The sequence below is a fragment of the Falco biarmicus genome, chromosome 3 (assembly GCF_023638135.1).
Source record: "Falco biarmicus isolate bFalBia1 chromosome 3, bFalBia1.pri, whole genome shotgun sequence".
In the NCBI taxonomy this organism is placed as follows: Eukaryota; Metazoa; Chordata; class Aves; order Falconiformes; family Falconidae; genus Falco; species Falco biarmicus.
This window is the reverse complement of record NC_079290.1, coordinates 83,873,864-83,899,655: the sequence shown is the minus strand read 5'-3', so window position 1 is coordinate 83,899,655 and position 25,792 is coordinate 83,873,864. Positions and strand designations below refer to the sequence as shown.

The 25,792-nt window shown below is 39.0% G+C and overlaps 1 protein-coding gene across 7 annotated transcripts in view; it reads left to right on the top strand.

Moving 5' to 3' along the window:
- The window catches only part of CTNND2 (catenin delta 2), a 681,093-nt gene that overhangs the window by 538,535 nt on the left and 116,766 nt on the right, over positions 1-25,792 (top strand). For all 7 annotated transcript variants that reach the window (XM_056332605.1, XM_056332606.1, XM_056332603.1 and 4 more), the window contains one exon: positions 6,521-6,704. In XM_056332605.1, coding sequence (XP_056188580.1) covers positions 6,521-6,704 — 184 coding nt within the window. The remainder of the gene's footprint in view (positions 1-6,520; positions 6,705-25,792) is intronic.

The window sequence follows — 25,792 nt, the reverse complement described above, 5'->3', positions numbered from 1 at the left end:
TCATAGGAAATGTTTATATTACTTCTATATAGTCTTGTGCTTGTATGTATCATGATCAAGCTGTGTTTGTTTTTAATTTAAAAAAAAAACCAAAAACACAAAACCCAATAATCTTTATTTTCTATGGAAGTTTTTGCTCTGTAAGGCTATGAGTGGTTGCAAAGGGAAAAAAAAACATCTGGCTACAACTTCACGTACTGTTCCCGAAGCCCCTGGCTGCTTAAGACATTTACTGAAACCCAGTCTTTCTCAATTTGAACTTTTCATGGGTCGTCTTACACACAGATAGAAAACCACCTCTGTGCATGTAAATAAGTGAATTACAAGAAAGGTGCACATAAGTATTCATTCAGTAACCAGATAAAATTATTTCAAGAAAACTGGTGAAACTTCTTCCTCTGTTATGCCAATTTTAAACTTATTTTTATAGTGTACTTTTAAGGAGCTGTCTTATGAACTGCGAATTGCTCAGGTGCCAGAATTCGAATCAGTCACTGGTTGTTTCCTATAGGAAGTCTGTTACCAGGACCAGTTCCTCCCCTTGACGGTGAGCTGGCTGTGAAATCTTACCGTGCTTTGTATTAAGGCGTGTTGGGGTTGGTATCCAGCATCTTTCCAGCAGAACTGCTGCAGCGCGTGGGGAGCGCAGACCCTGCTGCCAGGGCGCGGGTCCAGCCCTGCAGGGCGGCGCTGCACCGACGGGGGCGCTAGGGGGCAAAGCCGAAGGAAGAGCCAGAAATCACTTTTCTAGCACTTGACAGCGTGGGGTAGAAGATGCTTTTCCTGCAGACTCCAGCAAAAGATCCCTTGTGTTTGTCTTCTGTGCAGGGTATTTAGCTCTCAGATTTCATTCTTAATTGTCATGTTCATGAGGGAAACTCCCTCTAGTACCCATGTGTGCGCCTTCAGTGTATAAACCAAACAACCTGCCAACGCTGTTAGCTCTTCCTTGGATGCGGTCTCCCAGCACTACCAAATGACATTCTGCATCAGTCCATGACCAAACTATTAAATTAAGATGGAAATTAAAAGCCTAGATGAGTTGGAAGGCTTTTAAATTTTTATAAAGAATATTAAATGAGAAAAATCTTAGTATAACTTTAAGGTCGACTTAAACATACCAAATTCAGAAAAACCAAAGTCTTGCTTCTCCCAATAATACTTCTTTACTTACAATCCTTTTTAACGTATAATTTATTTGGCAAAGTACATCTTTTGCAGCAAAATGAAAAGATAAAATACACAGTGGTAGTGTGGCAGGGGCAGTGCTTTTTAGCAAAGCTGCCTTTTCCAGTTTCTTGTTTTCCTTTTATATTTGTAGTCTTAAGTTGTTCTAATGTTATCCCGAATCTGGGTTCTTCACCCAGTGCGCAAGAGCCGATCCATGCACAAAGTGGAGGTATTTGTTTATGGCATGTCTGTGCAGAAATGGGTGCCGGATGCTAAATCCACAAAGCTAGCACGCCTAGTAAAAATTTCTATACACTTGTAACAATTATTTACAATTACGTTTAATCACAATTAATTCTCATTTGTTGATACAAGCCTCATCTCCATTTAAAGGTACAGTGTGGGTTTTTTCACTAGGCATGTTATGTGGGGAGGGGGCTTTGTTAGTAGGGGGTTCTCTTTACTCAAAGGTGCATCTTTGAGTGGTGGTGGATCTTAGGATAGTTCGCACATACTTCCAGTATTTTTTTATTTAGTCTCATTAATTATTTGGTTCTCCTTGAGCTTATCTTGTTGTGGCCCAGCTTGACATATTTATGGTATCTGTTCCTTCTCCCAAGGCCATGTTTTGTTACCTGTTTGTAAGCATTTAGCTAACATCCTCCGTTTTTCAAATTCTTTCTTGTTCTTCACTACAGATGTTTACTTTTCCCCCCCTCTCTTTTTTGTCTTTAAAGTAAATAATTCTTAGATCACAGAGGGGCTTGTTTATATGTATAAAGTAATATTTTGTGGTAGCATTAAAATCATGCACTGAATAATTGTTAACACTTTCCTGATTTTGCACACGCTCTCTTGCTAGGGTGATATTTTTGCATGGAAGTGTTTGATCTCTATTTTCTTAACTTTGAATGGAGTAAGGATAGCATGTGGCTCATCTGGTCTTTAGTTATATATGGCTATAGATGCACATATGTGAGTACTAGTTCTAAGTAAAACACTGGCTAAAAAATGCACTGAAGAGTTTAATCAGGATGAGTTTCAGCTCCAGCCTGATTCAGAGATGATGGGTTTTTGTCTCAGACTGCTCCATTAAATTGAGTCCCTCCAAATTTTTAAATACTTTGCTTCTTTAGGGTAAGTGGTACAGAACCTATTGCAATAGCTTAAATTAATTTATGTAAAACGGAGTGCTGTTTCTAAGCTGAAAGTATTGTGGACAAGCTCTGTCTGCAGTAACTTCTCATCAGCCTGGACTGTGTTTTTAAAAGACTTGGTCTTGTCTTCAGTCTTCTGGACTTTGGCTAAGAGAAAGATAAAGTTTTCCTGGTTCTTGGTTCTCTCAGTTCCCTCCTCCAGTGGCAACAAATTTAAGTTGCCTTAATTAAGATCTGTGTGTAGTTTTCCTTATGAACTGTATCTGTACAGTTATGTCTTTGAAAAGGTTGATTATAACCTTTTTCAAAATTTATAGCCAGTTTTTAAATCTGATTGTCTTTGCTTGTGAAAGGCCTTCTTATAATAGATGATTTTCATTTGGTGTGTTAAATAACATTTTGAACATAGTAGATGCATGCCCTCTGATAAATTACTCCAGAAGATGTAGCTTGATACAGCAATATCTCCATAGTGAGCACTCCTGTAGACTCCCCAGTCCTTTGTCTGATGTCTGCAAGACTGCTAGTTGGTACTCAGACACAAAATCCATCTTCCAACTGGAACCAGCTGAATGCTTTCAGTACCAGTTTCTCCTTAGTTTTGAATGCAGAATGGGATTGCAAGATGCTTTCTTCTGTGTGCTTCAGTTCGTTATATGTAAGGATGAAAAACTTCAACCTGCAAATAGACATGATCAGTCTGGCATAGCTATTTTTCTCTTTCTATGAAGCATCCAACACAATCTAAAGTGATCTGCAAATGGGAAGACAGAACGCCTACTCTGAATGCCTTACAACCTTAAAAGCAAGGAGGAGATAAGATACTATGAGCACTAGTGACTGGATATGAGATGTTCAGCACTGATCTAATGGTCAGTCTGTGGATGCTGAACTGTTGAGTTGGACTATTTTATTTGTTGGGTTAACAGCTCTATTCTAGTACGTACACAACAGCATGGGTCCTACTGTTTGTGAGGAATCACTGGTATGCCGAGTCAGGTCCCTCCCCTTCCTGTGGGCAGCTGATGACACACAAGTGATTTAGGGGGCAGCCAGAGCACCTCTTGAGGCTATTCCAGACTTGTTTATTGTGCTCAGAGACCCAGTGCAGTCAGGGCTTTCAGAGTAAGGTGGCAGATGATCTCAGTGACAAGATCCTTACTATAATCTTAAAGGGCATGTAATGCATATGTGCTTGAAAAGTATGTTCAGAGTCATATGGAGAAGAAGATGCCCCATAATGGAAGGTGCCTCAAGTAAAAGATTTATTTTCTTATCACTTTCTCTTGCAAAGTCAAGGCAATGGATCATCTTCTTAGACCCCACATAAATCTAGCTCTGGGTCGTCATTTAGTGAAAGTAATGGAAAGTGAATTGCCAATGCCCTTTCATGATTGCAAATCCTTAATTAAGGAAGGGTACAAGGAGGCACTTAAAATACCAACCTCAGCAAGTAGCAGACTCCCACTACTTGTGAGAATAAATTATAATTTTTCAGAATGTTTTTTTTTTTCATTAAGGTGGTTGCTAGTACTCAAAGACTTACAATTATATAAAATACATTGTTCTAGCACAGAAGAAGATTATCTTACATCTTAAACTGTATGCGAGTTGCAAAAAATTTGAAGGCTGTGTCAGGCCTACTGAGCAGTGCTCTTTTGCTTGATTCTGCCTTGACTTATAGTCATTTTAGGAGAATGTAGAGCAGCTAATGTAGTCCAGTAATCCCTTCATCCTCTTACTATGAAAATTTAATTTCCAGTTAGTGAAACTAGATCACACTTCTTGGCTTTTGGGTAAATGCGTAGGTTTTTATTTGGATTTGGAGCTTGCCTGTTACTATGGCAGTTCATAGAGCAAAAGCTCATGTACAGTGTCAAGTGGATTTTAAATAGAGAAAAAGGGCTAAAAGATTATTTCTGGGTCTCTCAACTATTGCTGAACACCAAGTTATTGTGATGTTTATGTGAATTTACTCTTAATTAGCAAGGACCTAGAGTAAATAGAAAATAGTGTAGACACACATTTTTAAGCATGTTGCTTAGGCAGGTTTCTTGTGTTTGCTTCTTTTGAATTTTTTTCTGCTTTTCTGGTTTATGACTAGTTCTTGAGGCCCAAAGTACTGTTTTGTTGCCATCAAAGCACTCTTTTCTGCTTCATTTCTAAAACAGGACTTCTTCACAAAGAAGCAACACATTGTGATGCATAAGAACTAAATCCGACCTTGAAGGGGGAAAGGCTGGCATTCTGATTCTCTATTTCTATACCACACACATAATTTACACCTGTCTAGATAAATGTTAAAACAGTGGCAACCACATTGTTTGTACTGACTGAAACCAGCAAAATACTAGGTATTTCAGGAATAGTAAATGTGCCAATAAAGCTTATTGAGAATAGGTCATAGAAAAGCAAGTATAAATATCTTTATGGCCCTTATTCCTTTAAATATGCTATTGCTTTACATAAAGGCATTCGGAACAGAATTCAAACAGTTTTTCCCCTTTCAAGCAGCAATTCTTAAATGAAAAAATGAAGAGTATTCTTATTTCGGCCTTTTTTTTTTTTGGTCTGTAGCTGAAGTCTGTCAGTTTCTGCCTGTTTACTACATACAGAATATTTTAAGATTTTGTTGGGGGTTTTTATTAGTATGCTAAGAAAATCTTTTACATTAAGCTGCATAACTGTCTTCGCATACACTTCCATATAAAATAATTAAAACATGAAATTGGATGACTGAAACAGTCTCCCCATAGAGGTAATTAATTTTGAAGGGAAACCCAAAGATGTACGTTAATTCCTGTTCATTACACCTGTCCTTCAAAACACAGAACGCTAAAGAAAGCCTTGAGCAAGTGGTGTTCTTGCTGCTTACGTTTATAAATGTCTGAGTCTGTTTGTAAGGTCTTTAGCAGTTTCCTCCCACCACCACTCACTTTGGAATTTCATAGTGTAATGTTCCTATTTGTAACCTCGCGTATACAATGATGATAATCTTTCTCTGTGTTGATTCAAGGCATGATAGCCGTAAAGGCAAAACTCAGTTTTGCCACTCAAGGTTAGGTGTGGGTCCGCTGGGCTACTGTCACTATGGGAAGGAAAGTAGGAAGGAGTAGGGTTGGGTGTATGTTGGCAAGGGGAGGACGAGGACGAGGCAGGCTTGCTCTTCCAGCTGCTCCTGGGAGGACACTGGGCTAGAATAAAAACCACTGCTGCTTCAAACCAGCGTATTGCCCTTTGGCTTCCTCCAGCACTAGTAGCTGCCCGGCAGCACCAGGCTTTTGGCACAGCACAAAAATCAAATGTGTTTTTCCAACAAATATGTAAATATATACAAGGGAATGAAAAGCAGAGTCTCTTGCCCCCAGCAACTTCTTGCCTGTGTTCTGTGTGGCACGTCTCTAGTGGCCCTGATCCTTGCAGCTGTGCTCAGAAAGCTTAGGCTCTTGATTGCTATTCCATTTCTTTGGCACATTGGGAATTTTCACAGAAGGGTTGGGGTTTTTTTAATTCTAGTAAATCTTCTTGTGAGTTGCACCATTAAGCTGGTTGTTTCTGTGCAAAACCAGTAGTATTCTGTAACTCTGTGTAGTAAAGTATTGACAAAATAGAAAATTACTTGCTGGAGTCCAGGATAATACCATACTACTGTATCAGGTTGCGAGGGAAGTCTTTTTCCTTGTAGTATAAACGAGCCTAGACAGTTACTTTCATTACATTGAAGATCACAGAGTTGATGTTTTGTACTCTCAGTGCATATCTGTCAACAGTGATAGTCTTAGCATAAATGAGAAACTATTTTCTGCTATTGTTTTTTATTATTATTATTATTTAGAAGTAAGAAATCTGAAGTCTTAAGCCCTAAAAATATGCATGTAATACTTCATCATTCCATGTGTGCTTCACAGCCTAAATAGGCCTAGGTCATAACCAGCTGCTCAGTTTTTAGGCTTAGCTCTGAGAAATTTCCAGTGTTCCTGTGACAACTTGTTGTGTATTCAGAGCTGTATTCCCACTGCAAAAGCATGCAGGTATTGTTTAGCCCCATTTACAATGCAGTGGGTTTTTTTCTTGACAGAAACACCTTTATTAAGAACACCAATGCTGTGAAATGTGTTGGTTTTTTTAAAAATAAAAACTATTCAGTCTTCATTGCAGGAGTGTTAATAATTAGTCCTTCGCTTTTTTTGTAGGAGTTCTCTGGAATCTATCCTCCTGTGATGCACTGAAAATGCCAATCATCCAGGATGCCCTTGCAGTGTTGACCAATGCAGTGATCATCCCTCACTCTGGATGGGAAAACTCTCCACTCCAGGATGATCATAAAATACAACTCCATTCATCACAGGTGCTGCGCAATGCCACTGGGTGCCTAAGGTGAGTACTGCAAAACATTTGTTTTGTCTTAATCATCTTGCTTTGGCTTGAATTGATATTTCTCATTCTTAGGCTTCTGTGAAGTAAATAATTGGTTTGTTTGTCAGCAAAGATGATGACTTTCAGTGCTGTAAACTTGGAAACTAATTAGAAAACAAGGCCATTCAAAAAACAATGTCTGGAAGCGCTGCCGTGGCTTTTCTATATTTTCTTCTCTTAGCAGCTTTGATCAGTCTTTTCATCCAAGCTTGTATATTACAGATATTCTTCTCCTTGTAGATTTGTCCCATCTCCCAGTTGCTTAGTGAAGTCAGTATGTTCTCGCTATTACACCCAATTTAATCAGCACAAAAAGTAATGAAGATGCTCACAAAAAGTAACATGCCTTACAGGTTCCAGATGCCATTGCTGGAGTTACGACAAATATATAAAGTAGGGTTTTTTTCTGCTCCGTGAAGATGAGAAACGGATTTCAATAAGAGACCAACCAATTTAACATTATTCAACTAGGATACTTAAATAGATACTTGACAAGTATGGTATTTATTTATGTTTATATTTGTATGCCAAACTTGCATATGAAACACCAAAGTGCACTTATATAAATATGTCCAATATGATATGCTTGTTTCTAAAAATCACTGTAGATGTAAGAATGAAAATAGGATGAGTAAGAAGTTTCAGTTCTGACAAAACCTTACAAAAGGATTGAGTCACAGCAATTTCTGAATTCCAACGCATATCATGTTTTTGAAATATTTTAACATATTAGGCAAGTTTTTTCAAGCATTGCATTTTTTTCTTTTTTTCTTGTATATTGGAGATTCTGTAGTCTTTCTCAAGAGACATGAAAATTGGTTAGTTAATATTTTTACATACATACATCATAGGAAATTTGTTAGGTGAATAGTATGTATCAGTAATACAATCTGTGATATTTGCTGCATCCAAAGCAGATATCCATCAAAGAGCAAAATAAAAAAAAACTTCGATAGGAAGCAAAGTAAAACAAATATTTTTTACATATCCATAGCAAGCACCTTTTTGTCTTTGTGCTATTTCATCAAATGGAATGTCTGACTTTCAGAACTAATATTTGAAAAGTTTAAGTGAAAAAGTATTAATTACTATTGATGGTTTATATGTAATTGGAAGAGAAAGAAAGAAGTTAATAACTTCCATATTGCAAATATACTTGTATCGAGCTTAAATGCAGGTATGTATATGCGAACACCAGCTATTTTGGGATATGTGACTGAAGCTAGGTGTTTGTACCAGAGCTGGATTGATTTTTGAAGAGTTTGGTAGTATAATTATGTTGCATTGCATTCAAATCACTAGAAAAGAAGTTGCTGAAATCACTGTGACAGAAGTCATTTCATAAAGACCTGTACCATGTTATACGTCTCACACTTCCAGTGTTTAACCTGTCTTAGTTAAAGAGCTGCCTCTGGAAGAAGTGTCCATTATAAATGTGGGGCTTTATGGTGCCCCTTCTCTGAATGGGCATGTCCAGTGCTAGTCTCCCCACATTTTAAGCTTTATCTTCCTGTTAATTGTTCCAAACTGCTTCTCAGGGAATGATATCCATCCCTGATCCTGCAAACCTCAGTTCTCATAGTTGATGGATTCATTGCACATTGGTCTTGAAATCTTTTTTTTTTTTTAACCTTTCCTTTTTTTTTTTTTGCGTGTGTGTGTGCGCGTGTGTGTGTGCGCGCGCGCGTGCGCGCACGCACCCATTTGCAAACTGATTGTGAGCTTACTGTAGCCTGCGCTCTGGGTCAGCCTGAGGACTTGGGGCCACATGAAAATGGTATGTTGCCTGATCTGTTGCTTTGCAGCAAGGCTTACTACCAAACTGCTTGATGGGATGCTGTCATAGCAGAATGGCTTCTGGTCAGCTTGTGCAAAATAAGCTCATATCTGCCTGCAAAAGACTGTGCATATTGTAACTCCTGAATGCTTCCCAGGTAGCTGTGACAGCAGCTCAAACAGGTGTCCTGAGCAGGTTGGTCTTCCTTCTAAACCCAGGCCCTTCAGCCATAGTACAGCTTTTTAATATCTTTCTGATATCAGACCCTCCCTATATCCCAGATGCATCTTTCTGTCCTCTCTAACAATTTCAGGTATTTATTTGGCTTTCACCCATCTTCTTTAAATAATTTCATCCCACGTAGTCTGGATGCTCTTTGGCAGAGCCAGAATGTTGGAGGGGGTTGAACTTACTCTTGCTTCACACCACCCAGAACTTTCTTGTTTACCTTTCCCCAGTTGCTGTTGAAAGTATCTCTCTCTGAACAAAATGTCAAGTTTTAAGTTTGTGGAAGAGAGAAAAGTGTCAGTTGACCTCTGAGATGGTAACTGGATTATTGCATTGAATTCATGTCAGGTAATGGGGCTGTAGGCTGGAGGGAACAGCAAATGTCAGAAAGAAAAGATTAGAAAGCTCTGGAGATGGATAGAGTAGTGCATGCTCTGTGCAAGCAGTACTTCAGCTAGCATTCCTTAAATACCCACCACCCCCAGTAAACTAAAAAGCTTTCATGCTTTCCACTTGTAACTAGTTACAAGCCTCATATTTCCATTTCAAGATCTCATTGGGCAAGGGAGGTAATTTAAATCAAGATGTTACGTGGTTTCTGGCTGAGCTAGTGCTGTGTTTATCTGGCAAATGGAAGGTCCATCATAGAATTTCTTTGAAGATTCTGGTTTGATTGTCCTCTGCTGTTTTCTTTTTCTCGTTTTGCTAGAGCTGGTTTTTGAAGAGGCACTGGTTAAAATTCAGTCGCATCAGGATTATCAGTGACAATACTCTGTATTATAGGAAAAGAAGTGGTGTTCAGAATACTTGACAAATGTTTCTGAACCTGTACTGCTGACAGATTTTGGAGACGTAGTTTCTATTACATAAAGTTTAATGCTAGCAAATATGCCAGGAGGATTTGTGGGTTTCCTTTCAGACTTCTGTGCCTTTGGTTTTCTGGTGCATTCACCGCAGAAAACTTTAAATAAATTTTCAGTTTCTAGATGAGACTTTCTTATGCTTTTTCAATTAAAAAGTTGCTTATTAACTACAATTTTTAGTACATTTAACTGCTTATTCATTATTGTGCTTAACCACATTCTTAAGGCTGCAATTCCAGTCACACAGTAATCCAGCTGAAATCAGTATGAAACCATACATATGAAAGACAGCAGCAATATCAGACCTTCTTTTCCTGTTATTTTCTTTTTCCCTTAAAGATGTTGTTTACAAAGTACACTTTGCATACTTTTCTGATTTGAAAAAAGAAATTAGCTTTAATACAATATTGTACTAATTAATTTTACATAACTTGAATACTTTGAAATGGTTTGGATAATTCAAAGCGCTAAATACAGCATTATACCTATCACTTAAAAATTTATTCTTAATATTCATCTTTCATAAATTGCCAGACCTCACTGTGATGTGTTGGAGCAATCACCCAATTTACTTGCCGCCCCACTGAGATGCTAGTACCTTACCTCATTAAGATCTGTGAAGGTTTTACTTCTTTTTTTCCTTTTGGATTTCAGCTGTGACTGCTTTATTTTTGATAAGGAAATACTGTATCTTTGGTTGATAGTTTCGGTTAGTCTTACTAGCAAAAGTCAGATGAAAACTGAATTTGGAATCACAGTTGCTTGGGGGAGGGGTAGAGGGTTTACAATCCCTAATCTGAAATTTTAAAGTCAACGGGAGACACATACTGCATAATGTTGCCTTAACCTGAAGTGTCAATCTTATGTTTCAGAAAACTAGATCTCTGTCCAAAGACGATGTGAAAAAATACCAGAAAAAAAAATCTTTCCAAGAGTTTTTGTCCTGATGTACAGTCTGGAAACTTGTTTTTTTTCTATGAATTTCCGATAAATTTAAGTTAATAGAATTTAATCTGAAGACTTGAAAGAATTTTAAAAATTTACTCTTTTAAGATTCTAATCTGGTTTTAGATGCAAAATCGTAAAATGCTGTCTTTTTCCTTCTTCCGTGTTCTATTTAATTTTTCATTGAACGCTGAAGATACAGGGGCAATTGTAAGAATCAAAGATGTATTAAAATATTTATCTTCCCCCCATTAGTGGATTAGAAATTGTATGGGAGAGTAATTCAAGTAGTTTTTGTTTATAAAGTCCCATACATTTCAAATTTTCATACTTTATACTTTCATACTTGTCAAAACCTTCACACAATACCATGCATAATTTTTCAACTTTAAAAATTATGTAGCAAGCTCTCAGAGCAGAAAAGCAAAGAGGAAAATTCATTCTTTTAAAACATGAATTAAATGTAACTGACCCAGTAGTATTTACTGGACAGATCAACATTTGGCAGGATCAAATCACCTTGTTAAAACAATTCGAGTTAACTGTGAAGCCTGAATATCAAATGCTTTTAACTGTTTTCTGAATGAATGATTGTTTCACAGACGTTTACAGCTAATGCATTTATCCCACCATTTTATTTCTCTTCCAGTTCTCTTCTAAGTACCCAGTCTGTTGATTCCTGTTCTTAGGAATATCTATAATCTGTTTTGAATATAATATTCTGCTGCATACTGACAAAAGAAGATGTGGGAGCAACATAAAATAAATAGCACAGACTGTATTATTCATCATCTGTTTAGTTTCTAAAGAAACATACATCTGTATGTAGAAACATCTTAGATATATGCAAAACATGGTTTTTTTAAGAAACTGAACTGCTACATGTACATATGTGCATGTGTATATGTGTGTGTATGTATATACATACAGATCTGACAAGGCTGATAATTGAAGCTAAAAATATGTTTCTGTCTTTACTGACTGGTGCAAGCTCTGAATATCTTCTGTTGGGTATAAACAGAGCTGACTCCTTACAGAAGGACCAGGACCTTTGCTGCTGACTTTATGATTCTGCTCCAGTCAATAGAACAGTCACATTTTCTCCATCCCTGGGTATGCTGTAGTGGATATGGGGACTTGCTAACCATCTCAGTATTTCCCTTGCTGTTTTTAGAGCACAGGAGCACTTCTCAGGCTGACCTTGCAATATTGTGCATTAGATAACAGAAGGCCCATGCTCCATTAAGAAGCCTGTCAGAATCCAAACTTAAAACTCCTGTTAATTTTGTATTTCCACTGGCAGCCTGCTCAAGGGAGGGACTTTTAGTACAAGTGGTTCTAGCAAACAAGAGGTGTGGGAGAGAGACAACTACCTAGAGGGATACTGAGGCAGGGTTATCCACTTATAGAGAGGAAGCTGTCCCCATCCAAGCGTGCAATTTTTCTTTCCCTTAGCCTGTTTAAATACAGTCTTATCCTGGGTAAAGGGGTAATCACCCCTGTTCTTGTGTTTTTAATACATTTTGAGCTATTAGAATTACAAAGCTGGTGTAATTAACATTGAAGGACCATCAGATTCGCAGACTCGATGCCAATTATCTAGCTACATTCTGTGAAGGCATTGTGGTGAAACACGTTATATTTTATGTAGTCTGTAGAGTTGCCCTCCATGTGTTAAACCTCATTTGGTCACAAATAGGATGTCGAACCAGAGTTCCTAAACTCCAAGGTTATACTGGCTATACTGTGTCCATTGTTAAACAAATGCATGCTCTCCTGAGAGCTTTCCTCAGCTTGGATTTTTCTCATGGACCTGGAGTTTGAAGTAAGTGCAGAGGTAAGCCTTGTCAAGAAGCTAAGGAAAAGTTTAGTTTTAATGACTGATTGTGAAGTTCAATCCCTTTTCATTAAAACTTAAACTCTTACTGAAATTATATCATTTATGCACCTGGGTCTCAAGAATGACAAGCTGTAGAGGAACTGAGGGGCTAATGCCAACTCTCCATTATTTTGAAGAAACTGAGAAGGATTCCTGACATCTACTGTACAAATGACTACCAGATAATTTCCAGTTTTATATAAATGAAGGTATCTTGATCACAACTTCTACATCTTGTCTTTCCAGGTTAAAGCTGAATGGCATATTGCTTACTTTTATATGTATTAGCTTAGAGGTTCTTTATTACTTGTACACAATGAATTTTGAAAAACTCTTTAATAAGTTAGATAATTCTTCTCAGAGTACCAGGCAGGAGCATAGTTCACGAGAGCGAAAATGAGCTGAACTGCTGTTTCTTGTCTTTTAAAACAATATAGAAAGGAGTAAGCTCTAAGGTGCATTTATCTAATGGCAGGCATTTTAATCAATGAGTAGATGTCTGTGTAAGAGCCTGGGTTTTAGAGGCTTTGCTTATTTCTAGACTATAGATGACTTACCAGCTCTGAAAATGATTTGTAGTTTTGATGTTGTTAATAATGAGTTTAAGCATCAAATTTCAGGCACCCCAATTCAAAACTTTCAGACAGGCTGCTTTCATGGCCCCGAACTGTGCAAAATGTATTTTTAAAAGGCCTAAAACTTTCATTATCTCATGTGTAAATGTTCACAGCCATGTTCCTAGTCTTCTAACCACAAACAAAAATGGAAAAAATCACAGAACATGAGTAAGAGTCAGTAGGCTGTGCAAAATGTATTTTGCGCCTTTTCAAGTACATGAAACGACCTAGAAAAAAGACCTGAAAGTCTAGAAAAAAGTCACAAACCAATCTTAGATGCCACAAGGATTGCATCCTAGTTAAGCATAAGGTTTTGGAGGTGAAATTCTGCAAGATATGAGAGAGTTTTTTACTGAATGCTGTGATCATTCAGAAATTTATCTGAAATAAAAATTAATGTAAAGGTTCTGGGGGAGAGGGAGACTTTAGTGTGACTAGATCAGTGTCCTCTGATTGCTGCTGTAATGTTTTTATTCAGAAGATACTCAAGGGAAAAGTACCAACAGAATTAAACGTGTAGCTGTGTCAGATACTTAACCACCCCACTTTCTCTTCACAGTGCAGTTACTCCCACTTTGCATATTCATGAACAAATTTATAAGGTTTATACAAGGTCATACTGTATTAATTATAGCAGTGGTATTCAAATAGCTCTCTGAAGCTTAATGCTTTTTCAGCATTTCTGGTAAAAGCATTACTTAAGCCTATCAAATTGATGCTACAAATTCCACATGGCTCTGGAAACTCATTCTGCGCTCAAGTTGATAAAAATCTCCAGCAGAAATTTTGTTTTAAAGTGAAGTTATGGAATGCCTTTTGTATTCTTCTTTAGTCTGAAAAATAGTGCAGCATAATTCCAGACACTTTTTGCTGTTATATACTTAAAAACATATAAAAAGCCTCGGTGGCATGCTGCTCTCCTCCATCATTTTATCTGATGAGAGACACTGGGCTGCTCTGCCTAAATCTGCTTTCAAATGCAGAAGGAACTCCCACTGTATTGATTTTTCCCTGAGATAGCCAAAAAATGATCTGTCAACATCCATCTTGAAAATATTATTTAAATGATCCCTGGGCAAACAAGGAAACTCATTCATATTTCAGTGGGGCTTCATGTTTGCATACAAATTAGAAATATTGGACCTGTATGTCAGAGTCTGGTAATTTAGGACCTAGGTGACATTTAGTTTCTATTCTTCAACTAGGATCTTTTATTCTTTTTAACATGATTATATGTGAGTTTTTAGGGAACAAAAAAGCAACTTAACTGGGTGTCATACAGTTACAAATATTTACTTGTTGCAATGGCAGAAGTGTGTTCTTCCTGTATTTTACTAATTTACTGTTGCTGGAAATTATGCACACACATATGAAAAGAATGAATGTGCCTCGGTACCTATGCTTTCATCTTACGGTATTCTTAGGCTCAGCAACAATGACAAAACCATCAACTGCTGCCTCTTAGGCTTAATGGCTTATGGTGTTCCCTACCCTTGGATTAGGGATGTGTTGAATATCTCAGGTATGTTTTGAATGACTGACTGTTCCCAACTTTTGGTGGTTTTAATTCCTTTCAGGTTGAATGCCTGCTGTTAACTAGTGCCTAATGTGAAAATTAAAGTCTGCTCATATTTGCATGGTTAGGTAGTGTTAATTTACATTTCCTTCTGTCAGAGCGTTAAGCTGCGTGGATGTGGATGCTCTGAAGAAAGTGAAATTGTTTGCTTTGTGAAAGGGCTTAGATTCTTTGGAGTTTTATTCATCTCAGAACAGTTTTCATTTATGCAGTAGTGAGTGTTAGCTTGGCAGACACTGTAATAAAGTATGATCTGAATCTTGGTGTCCTGCTGACTTGATTTGAGCTGACTCCCAGTCCAGCTGACTATAACAGGCCTCCTTCTTGCTGGCCAGCTACAGAGCTGGGTATCACAGTGTCACAGCTATTTTCTTTCTGGGAAGAGTCTCAAAGCCTAAGTGGCACCACATGTATTTTAGAAGGTGTCAGCATGTCCATGCTGTTACTGCATGGGAAGCTGACGAGATGGAGCCAATTCTGTCTCAACTGTCTGGGCCCATTGGGAGGAATCACAAGGGCCACAGGTGTCGGTGGGAACCGGAGTGTATGTCTGCTGTTGCTTTGCTGACTATCCAAAATCCTGGATAGTCCTTTTTGAATGGGTACTTAGAAAAGCTGGTATACTCCGGCTCCACAGATAATATTATTTGTCTCAGCATGAGAGGAAAACTGATTGTGACAGTTCTGTAGCACTTCTCATGGTCATGGTGACTGATGATAGAGGATGATGTTTTATTTACCCAAGGAAGATGAGAGACGTAATCATCCAGGGTCTGTATGCCCACTCAATTCCATCACAGATAATAAAATAATACTCAGTAAGGTTCAGCTTCTGTGGTGCTCATTGCATGATTCTTATATTAACTAGCTCTTCTCCTCTTAAAACTGTTAGCATCACCAGGCAATATGAAAAAGGAACATGTGAAAACTCACAGCTCTGCACAGTGAAGGAAAGCCAAGGCATACTTCTGCAGCTTTCCCTCATTATCTTATGATAGACTGCTTCAAATCTGAAGAAACTTCCACTAGGAGGGAGAAGATCATTTGGTCTTTTTGCTCAGTCTAAGGATTTTCAGCAGGGATATCTGTTTGAAGTACGCTGAGCTTGCTTCATCCTTCTGGATAAGCCAGCCAACATCACAGAGTAAAACATTTTATCACCCTCTTTCAGAAAGTTTTGTGCATGTGAACCAGATCATTTCAAACACAAGAGAAATTAATGCCAGCAGCTCAAGTTGAGCCCATGCTCAAGTCTTCCTGCAGGAAGGCTTTGATGGCAGTCCACATTCCTGCAAGTTGGTGAGCTACTGATAGCTCATAAGAGGCGGTCTTCAGTAATACCCTCAGCGTCGAAGCCCTAAGATCTGCAAGTCCCCAGGAACCACACTTACAAAGTTTGTTACTTTTATCTGTTTTGGAAATATTTTCCCAGGAAGCCTCCTGATGAAGTAAGTAAATAAATAAAAATACAGCTCTTGGAGGTGTGATGAAACAGACTGCAGACTGCCAAGCCTCCGTAGTTTACAGTCCATTCACAATGTCTGAGCTGAAGACTGAAAAGCAGCAGGTATTTCTGGATATCATCTTTTGTGAAACTTTGCCCAGTGAGTGTTGAGCTTGTGTTCTTATTGTCACTAAACATTTCCATAGAAGAGTTTTATTGCTTTTTAAGATTCTTCCTTGAGTGGAGAGGACAATCTAGTAAGAATACTTTGAGAAAGAAAGATGAACCCCATCACTTGCAATCAAATGGATTTCCCCCGTTCTTGAGAGGAATAGCAAAGTGGACACCTAATTTGGGGGTAAATTGAGACTTTTATAAATACTAAAGTAAAAGGCATGTGATGCACATCACTAATTAAGTTTCATCAGGTTTATCCAGTTTGAATATATCTCTGGACGTTATGCAGACACTCACACATTGGAATGAGAGGGTTCAAAGCTAGGGCAAGGTGATGCTGATTTCCAGCTATAGCTTCTCACTGATACGCACACAGCCTTGTGGACACTGCCTCAGCAAGGCAACAACAGAACTGGATGAGACGATTTTCCTGTTTTCTGCTAGCAAAGTCTGGGCTAGGTTTCTCTGTGATATGGCAGGCAGGATGGAAGGCTTTCCTCTTTAAAAATTAGTTAAACAAAGATGATAGGGGCTTGTGGGCTTTGGAGTATTTTTCTGTTTCCTTCCCTAAATTAGCTTTGTATTTTCAAGTTACTACTGTTGAGAAAGTTTCCTTTGGAAAGAAAGAACACATTCTTTTTTAAAAAATACAGTAATAGTCCTGTATTTTAAATGCATCTGCATGTACTATTATGAAAACATTTAACATCTGCCTGATAGTATTTTATCTAGGATTGCACACTGCATACAGAGGATTTCCGTGACAAAGTACTTCTGAAGTGTTCGTCCTAGTGTAGCTTTTTTACTTTCACAGCTCATTTCTTTTTGACAGGTACTCATTTATTATAGTTAGTTGGTTACAGCTTCAGCGCTTTCTCTTGAAGGACAGTAACATTGTGAAATAACTCCTCCTCTTCCCCTGCTGTCATTCATCCATCTTTATGTCTGATTTACTATGCACAGAAGTACACTACTTGGAGAGTGTTTCAAAGGAGGTGGTCATGAAAGGGGACCATGTAAATAATGTCCATATACAAATGTGGGTGTTTTGTGTTGGTTGTTTTTTTATTATTATTATTCCCTAATGAAGTAAAATTACATAATAAAATAGAAAATAAAATATTTTATTTTTTAAATGATACCATTTAATTCCCTATGTTCACTTTCTGTAATTAATCCATGTTGAGGACATTTTTCAGTAGACTGGTCAAATTGATTTTGATTGATACCTGCTGTCTTTGGTTGCCAGACTTTATGCAAAGGAGTGTCTTCTAATCTGTGCAAATACAAGAAAATGCACAATATTGTTTGTACTTTAGCTAGTTACTTATGTGTTACAGTTAGCTGCTTGTGCTCACAGTCTGGTTACATTCCAGGCTGCTCAGGTGAGCACTTGCAGTCAACGAGTAGAGCTAATGCTGCCCGGCTGTGGGCACAGCTTGTGCCTCAGAAGTGTTTTAAGTTTCATAACCTCACAGAAACAATGGAGATCTTGTATTTAGTTAACAAACTGGATGGATGGGGTGGGAGGTCATCCTTTTTATAGATCATGTGATAAAGGGAGCACAGCAGAGAGTAATGGTTCTGTTTACATTCACCTACAAGCATGACCAAGTGGCGGAAACAAACATTTCCGAGTTTGTATGAATATTTGCTGTGAACAAGAAAAGGATCAAATGGGACAAATTTATGAAGGAAGGTGCAGCTTCATTTAACGTCACATGAAGGACAGTGATGTAACTAGGATGATGTCTTCTGTGCTAGACATTATCTGTCTTTAACACAGTATAGTCCTCCTTCGCTCACATCATGTCACTCTTCCCTGTCACTAGGTTGCAGAGGTTACTGAGGACAACAGGTCCACCAGCAATATCAGCTGGAGCGTAGCTGCACTGGAATGCTGAAATGAGAGAGAGAGAGAGAAATTCACATGAATGATGCCTTTTACTGAACTGAAATTTTACGTGATTTACAGGAATAATGTGGGAATTTTTAATTGCTTTTACAGGAACAATGTGTTCAGGTTTTTTTTGTTTTGTTTTGGCTTTACTTTTGAGAGGCCTGGTAATTTTGGTTTTGCCTTCAATGAGATTGTAGAAAAGTTAACTGTGTCTTTGAGCACAAAATTAACATCAGATTTCTCAGAATATTTTTTTTTAATTGCTATTATTGAGAGGGGGTTTTTGTGTGGGTTTTGATCAAGAAAACTGAGGTATCCAAAGTTAAGTAGGCAGCATCTCCACCTTGTAGGAGTTTAGGGAAATCAGTCAGCTTCCTTTGGTTATAAAAGCAATTTATTACTTGTCCTAGCTTGCTTGTTTTACTAGGCACCTAAATGAAGTAGTGGTTGTTTAGAGGCATACTACTGCTGTATGTCACATTTGTGTATACACAAATGACCTGTAAATAATCAGTTTCTTTTACCATTTACTCCTCCAAATATATAGGTACTTTAAATACTTTGATATAATTATTATCTATCATGAAAATATATAATTTCTTGCTAATAAGCCGCAAAGAAAGACGTGTGTGCATTTGTGTGGGTGTTTCTCTCTGTTTATACAGCTATACACTTCCTTTATTCGGTACTCCTTGGCCTGATTAACAGCAGTTGGTAGTATTTCTTTTAAGAAAGTGGAAAGTGACTGAATTAGGACAAACATTTTATTCTAGAATCGTGGCTCCACATATCATGAAACACATGGAATGCGTAACCTGATTTATTATCCCGCATAATTTTCCAACATATCTCTGTCTAGACTATAATGCATACAGTATTGCTTCTGCCAGGGTTACATTTTTCTTGACCTTATGGGAGACATACAGTGTAATTACTAAATGGGGGCTAATTTATGTAAACAAATGTTAGTTTTTCATAGCATGAGCCCTATCATTATGTTTTATTGCTGGTAGATGTGTTATGTAGTAAGCCATTTTTCAGGGGCTTGGGTAGATCGTTATTGTAAATTATCTTTATACTGTAAACTCTATAAAGATTTAGAGTTTACAAAGTTAAACTATTGTAATCCCTAGATAGGATTTTTGTTTCCTCTTCTACAAGTATGTGAGAATTTTAATTGATCATCCTTTAGCAAAGTAAATATCTCATACTTTGTATAAGGGCATTCACATTATTTTAGAGTTAGTACACAGAGAGTTTGGGGGATGCTGATGCAAACCATGTCTGGTATTATCAGACATAATAGGTAAAATCAAATATGCAGGAACTGTAATATATTTAATACTTTGATAACTGTCATGTACTGGCCTTCATCTACCAAAAACCTTAGAGGTAGCTGCCACACATTAAAAATAATTGACTACCATTGCTCCTTATAAGCCCTGCTAACCTAATGGCTCCCCTTCTTAAATCAAGTGCAGGAATGTATTATGAAGGTAATAGTGAAACTATCAACAGTTTTCTTCGTGGTTCCCAGTAATACCAACAGTACATTTTCTTTCCTTCTTTTTTGTTCTTGTGGAAAGAAAGAAAGAAGGAGATTGATCATGTTTACAATGACTTCTGAACAGCTGGAGTTTTCCTTGGTGCAGACATGGAGCGGTTTTGGGAATGTGACTCCTGGCAGGCATCTAAGCTTATTCATTCCTTTCCTGCTTAGTCATTTCACATTTACTCCTCTCTGTTGGAGGTCTGTCCTTGTGCTGTTTATTTTGTGAAGTTCGTGTGTGCAGTAAAAAATAAATGTTTAACAGATCTTATCAACAATAAATACTTTTTCATCCTCAGAATCTGCAGTGAGAATCAGAAGGGTTTCCAGCAGATGCCAGTTTGGAGTTTGCTCTGCTCTTTTCATAGTTTGTGTGAAATGAATTTTATGGCCTCAGCACAACTCAGTCTCAGTCAAAGTAATACTGCTGTTGTCAGTCCGTGATACTCGGGCAGGAAACAGGAATGATGTCAGCAGTCAAACTGTGTGGTGGGTTGACCTTGGCTGGACACCAGGTGCCCACCAAACCGCTCTATCGCTCACCTCCTCGGCAGAAGGGTGGGGGGATAAGATGGAAAAAAACCCTTGTGGGTCAAGATAAAGGCAGTTGAATGAAGCAAAAGCCATGTGTGTGGAAGCAAAGGAAGGCAAAAGATTTTATTTTCTGTTTCCCATTAGCATTCAATGTTAGGCCACCTCCCAGGAAGCAGGTGTGCTTCTTCACTTGTTGGAAGTCAACAAGTAGTGCTTGCTCCAGAAGACAAACATCGTAAATAATGAGTGTCGTCGTCCCCCAGCCTTCCTTCTCCAGAAAGCTTAGCTTTTGTATCTGAGCAGACATCATATGGTATGGAGTACCTCTTTGGTCACTTTGGTCCTGGCTGTGTCCCCTCACAAGATCTTGCCCACCCCCAGCCTACAAGTGCAGGGGGGAAGGTTCAAGAGACAGCCCTGGTGCTGTGAGCGCTGCTCAGCAGTAGCCAAAACACTGGTGTGTTATCACCACCTTTCTAGCTACCAGTACAAAGCACTACGAGGGTTCATATAGACCTCAGCCAGATCCAGTACAAACTGGAAGGCTGACTTGCAGCACTGGGTAGATGTACCTGCAGCAGCTTTGCATCAGCATGTTCAGCCAGCAGTACGGACTGTTGCATTTGATATAAACCTCCTGTGGGCCTGGACTATACATTTAGATCGTTATTCTCAAGTGTAGTGTCATACTTTCCTTTTTAAATTTGATTGTTCACCATACCTGCCTATGCTTTGATCATTCCTCCTGATAGCAGCACCAGTGTACCCATGGCAGTCATAAATTCAATGGATTTTGAATCCTCTGTGGAGCTGCTTCACAGGGTAAGGGTGCTCACTGCATGTAAAAAAAAATAAATCACTGAGAACATAGGAAAAAACCACGCTGTTCTATAGAACATTATGGCAGAAGGCTCATTCAAGTAAACAGAAAGCTTCATGAAGCACCAGGGAGAGGAGACCAGAACAATGGAGTATGAAAAGCCTTGGTTCTGCACTTGGGGATGAAATGAGGAGGATCAAAGCCCAGCTGGAGCTAACTAGAGACATAAAGGATCACAGCAGGGGATTCTTCTCAAAGCCAAAGTTAGTTGAGGGGAATGCAAGTCCCTTGATGTATGGAGAAGACAAATTAGTGATGGACAAATGGGAAAAAAACTGAAGAACTCAACACCTTTTGTACCTCAGTCTTACCAGGCAAATCCAACTTCTAGACTCGTGTACCTTTAAGCATGTTTTAGGAAGGGGAAGGAGAAAGCAGCAATGGGCAAGCAGTAGATTAAGGACTATCTGGAGAAAACATATATTCAGATCCATGAAACTGGATGGGATTTACCCAAAGGTGCTGCAAGAGAAGCTGGTCAATACAGTTGTGAATCACCTATCATGCTGGTGTTTGGGGGAAGTGTCTGAGAGCTAGAGGAAAGCTAAAAATTAATCTGTCGTTGAGGAGAACAAAAAGGACAGTCTGGGGACCATCTTTACCTCAAACCCAGAGTTTGATGTGGTTTAACCCTGGCCAGCAACTAACCACCACACAGCTGCTCACTTACTCTCCCCAGAGTGGGATGGGGAGGCGAATTGGAAGAGTAAAAGTTAGAAAACTTGTGGTTTGAGATAAAGACAGTTTAATACGTAAAGCAAAATCCACACATGCAAGCAAAACAAAACAAGGAATTCATTCACCACTCCCCATCAGCAGGCAGGCGTTCAGCCACCCCCAGGAGAGCAGGGCTCCATCATGCCTAATGGTTCCTTGGGCATACAAACACCATAATGCCAAATGTCCCCAGCTTCCTTCTTCTTCATCACATACCAACATCACATGGTATGGAATATGTCTTTGGCTGGTTGAGGTCACCTGTCCCATCTGTGTCCCCTCCCAATTTCTCGTGCCCCTCCAGCCCTCTCGCTGGCAGGGCCCAAGGAACTGAAAAGTCCTTGACTTAGTATAAACATCACCCAGCAACAACCAAAACCATCAGTGTGCTACCAAGGCTGTTCTCACACCAAATCCAAACCACAGCACTGCACCAGCTGCTAAGAAGAAAATTAACTGTATCCCAGCTGAAACGAGAACACCTGGAAAAACCACGGAGCATGAGGTTTTGGAATGCATTGCCAAACATGTGAAGGAGGAACAGTCAGCATAGATTTACCAGTGGTAAATCATGCTTAATGAGTACAGTTGCCTTCTGTGATAAAGTCTTTGGCCATGTGCATGAAGGGAGAGCACTGATGCAATATACTGTCACTTTATTGAGCGTTTTCTCAGTACAGGCTAGAAACTCTCTGGCTGAGCAGCATTCCTTTTGAAAAGGAGCTGGAGTTTATAGATTACACAAAGCCAAACATGAGACAACAACATGTTCTCATCATGCGTGTGGTAGACTGGGATACATCTGTGGCCAGCAGGTCCATGGAAGATTTTCTCACTTTATTTGGTACTGGTTGGGCCACCTCTGCAATACTGTGTCTGTTTTTGGGCCCACCCAGTTCAACAGAGATGCTCAGAATCTGGAGAGGGTGTAGGGAAGAGGTCACAAGTTTCAGCTTAAAAGGTTCAAATTAGGAGTTATGCTTTATCAGGGAGGTAGTGCAACACTGGAGCAGAGAGGTGGTGGGATGTTCATCCTTTGATGTCTTCAGGGCTCTCTAACAAAACACTGACCTGGTCTTGTGTTGATGGTAGTCATTCCTCAGGCAGCAGCCTGGATCTGGTTGACTTCCCATGCGTTCCTTCCAACCAGTATTTCTGAGATTCTGTCAGTAACTCCAGAGTTTCATGTCCCTGGAAAGCAAGGAATACAGGAATTGCAAGCTCTGAAACAAAATCTCAAGAAGAACAAAATTTTATTGCCTCCTTCCCTGTCTCAGGGCCATTATTTCTCTTCCCCTGCTCTGGTCGTGGAGTACTTGTGGACAGAGGCAAGCAGTGTAAAGGGGAACAGCCCCTTCTGCAGGGTAACTGATTCCCACCAGCTAAGTCCATCCTGTGCAGTGGATGTGGCATGAGTCCTACGGGGGTGAAAAGTGATGGTGTAGACAATGCATGATGATCATTCTGTAAAAGAAGACTGAATTGCAGTTGCAGAGGCCAACTTAATTTGGGTATTAACTTAAGTTTTCAGTGCTTGAGTTTCTAATCATACTGTTCTGTGAAGTATTTTATAATTCATAATGATGAACTGATTAGCAATTGCAAGTGTGATTACCTTCAAACATCAGCCAAATAGCTAGAGAAAGATTTGTATTTGAAATATTTTTTTTTTGTATTACAGTAGTGTAGGTTAATGTGTTCATTTGGTTTGTATTAATTTTCGTTAAAACTAAGTCATACAATAGCTTATGAAGTAAATAAAGTTCTGTGAATTAGTAAGTGGGATTTTGATGGGATTTTAAATTGAAATGCATAGTTACGGTATTGGACATACATAACACGATGTTTATTTAAATAAGCAATCTCAGAATTGCAGTAGTAAGTTGCTGTGCGTAATTTTTTACTTCAAGATGAAATTGTATTCAGATAAAAAATATTGACCATTACATGCACAGTGTCTAAAGTGCCACTTGAAAGTCTGTAAATTCAGTCAAATCCCCTCAAAATTGGGGTCAAACTTCAACATTCTATGCAAAATATTAATAATATAGTTTTTGAAGGAATGGAGATAGGGGAAAGCCAGTGGAATTTTCATTAATTAACTTTCCTAACTAATAATATAACTTTGGAACATTTAGGTGTTATTTTTCAATCTCATTGATGCCTCCATATATTTCTGGAGATCTCTGAACTTGTATACTGCAATAATTCCAGAACTCTTTGCTTTTTATTTCAGAGTGATTTCATCATTGGGCTAAATAAACAAAGATGGTTGCACTTGATCTTTGAAGTAGTTTTATGGTTTATGCTTGTTACTGCTGTTCTTTCTGGTTATTAATAGTAGCAATCAACTTTTCCAGCACCACGGTGTTTTTTGGCTGTCATGCTTTGTTCAGTTAACAGAGTAGATTTCTAAAATAAGTTTACAGTATGACAGGCTGCCTGTCTTCTGGGGCAGGTTGTAATGCCACTCCTGAAGTGGAGTTTGGGTTATAAATGTGTAAAGTGAAGACCTAAGTAGTCTAAACCACTTTAATTTGGGGGAAGTGGGAGGGAGGCATACTGAACGTCACAAAATTATTACTGCAAGAGGCTATAGCAAATAGTAAAGGCAGGTGTATGACGTTTTGCTGTCTGAGTTATAAATGTTAAACAGCTTGGTGTAATTCAGCATGTTCTGAGAAAACATTTCCTGTGTGGACTGAGATTCCAGAATTCACCTGCATGTATTCAAGTGGCTTTGGCTGCAGCCGTCACAGCAGGACTACTGGCTGGCAGAGGTGTGGGTAAACAACACTGAGGTTCGTGTTTTCCCTCTGCCAGGGTGCTGCTATCCATGGAGATTCTCAGAAAGCAGATGACATTCATGACAGTGGTGTTGCATGGCTTAATGCCATGACGTTGAGGGCAACATTTAGGTAAAATGGTAAGAGTGCAGATAAGGCTGGTGAGAAGTAGGCTTAAAGATTAAATTGAAGCTGAATCTGCATTACAGCTTGAGTGTTGTAACCAAGAGTTTTGTCTTAGAGACACTTGCCTACGAATGGAAGGGCAGAAAGCAAAGAACTGCAGAACAGTTGTTTCTCAGTAGTTCTCCCTGTGAACACTGGTCAGAGTACACCATGTGTTCCCAGAGGAGGTTAGTGTAGGATAAATACTGCATATGAAATGCAAATAACTTTTCTATAAACTTCCTCCAGTAGAGGTTTCCATACAATGCCTGCGTATTCCTGCGGTGTTAGGCAGCACCCATTGGTGCCAGTGGGTGTTTCTGGAGGCAGGTGTATGGCTCTTGTCTTCATCTAAACATTGGTGTGGTTTCACACAGCGAAGAAGTCTGCTCCCAGGACTGTGCTCAGAGGGACATTTACCTGCTGCCAGTCTCTGAGGATGCAGGGAGAGGTGCTTGTACCCAGCAAAGCCCAAGTCATCATCTGATCCTGATGCCAGTAGAGAAGAGAGGCTGAGCCTCGGCTGAGGCCCCTCCAGTACCTGTAGTCCACATGGTATGAGAGGGTGTAGGGCCCTCAGTGTTGTAAGATCCCATATGACAAAATCCACAGGATGAAGAGGAAAATAGGAAACTGATGTGACCTTCCAGTCTGTGCATACATAAAATTACATGAACAGCTGATTTTAAACATGACATAGTTATAGCTTTAGGTTTATTGAGGAGCTGAGATTCAGGGGATCTCAGATGGAGACCATATACTTCACAGTTGTGGAGGTCAATGAAGTTGAGCCTAGTCCAGTTAAGTACACAAGTATTAGGGCATTCAGAATAATAGACCTTTAACCAAAAGCGCTGCTCAGTCTTCAGTGGCTTTAGGGGTGGAAAGAGAAGGAATATCGAGACCAGTGTTGCAAACCTGAGAGTCAGCTAACTAACGAATTGGGTCAGGGAGCAATAGGAGCAGGGCTGCTCCCCAGGCTCCGCAAGATGGAAGGTGAGGGTGGCTGCGA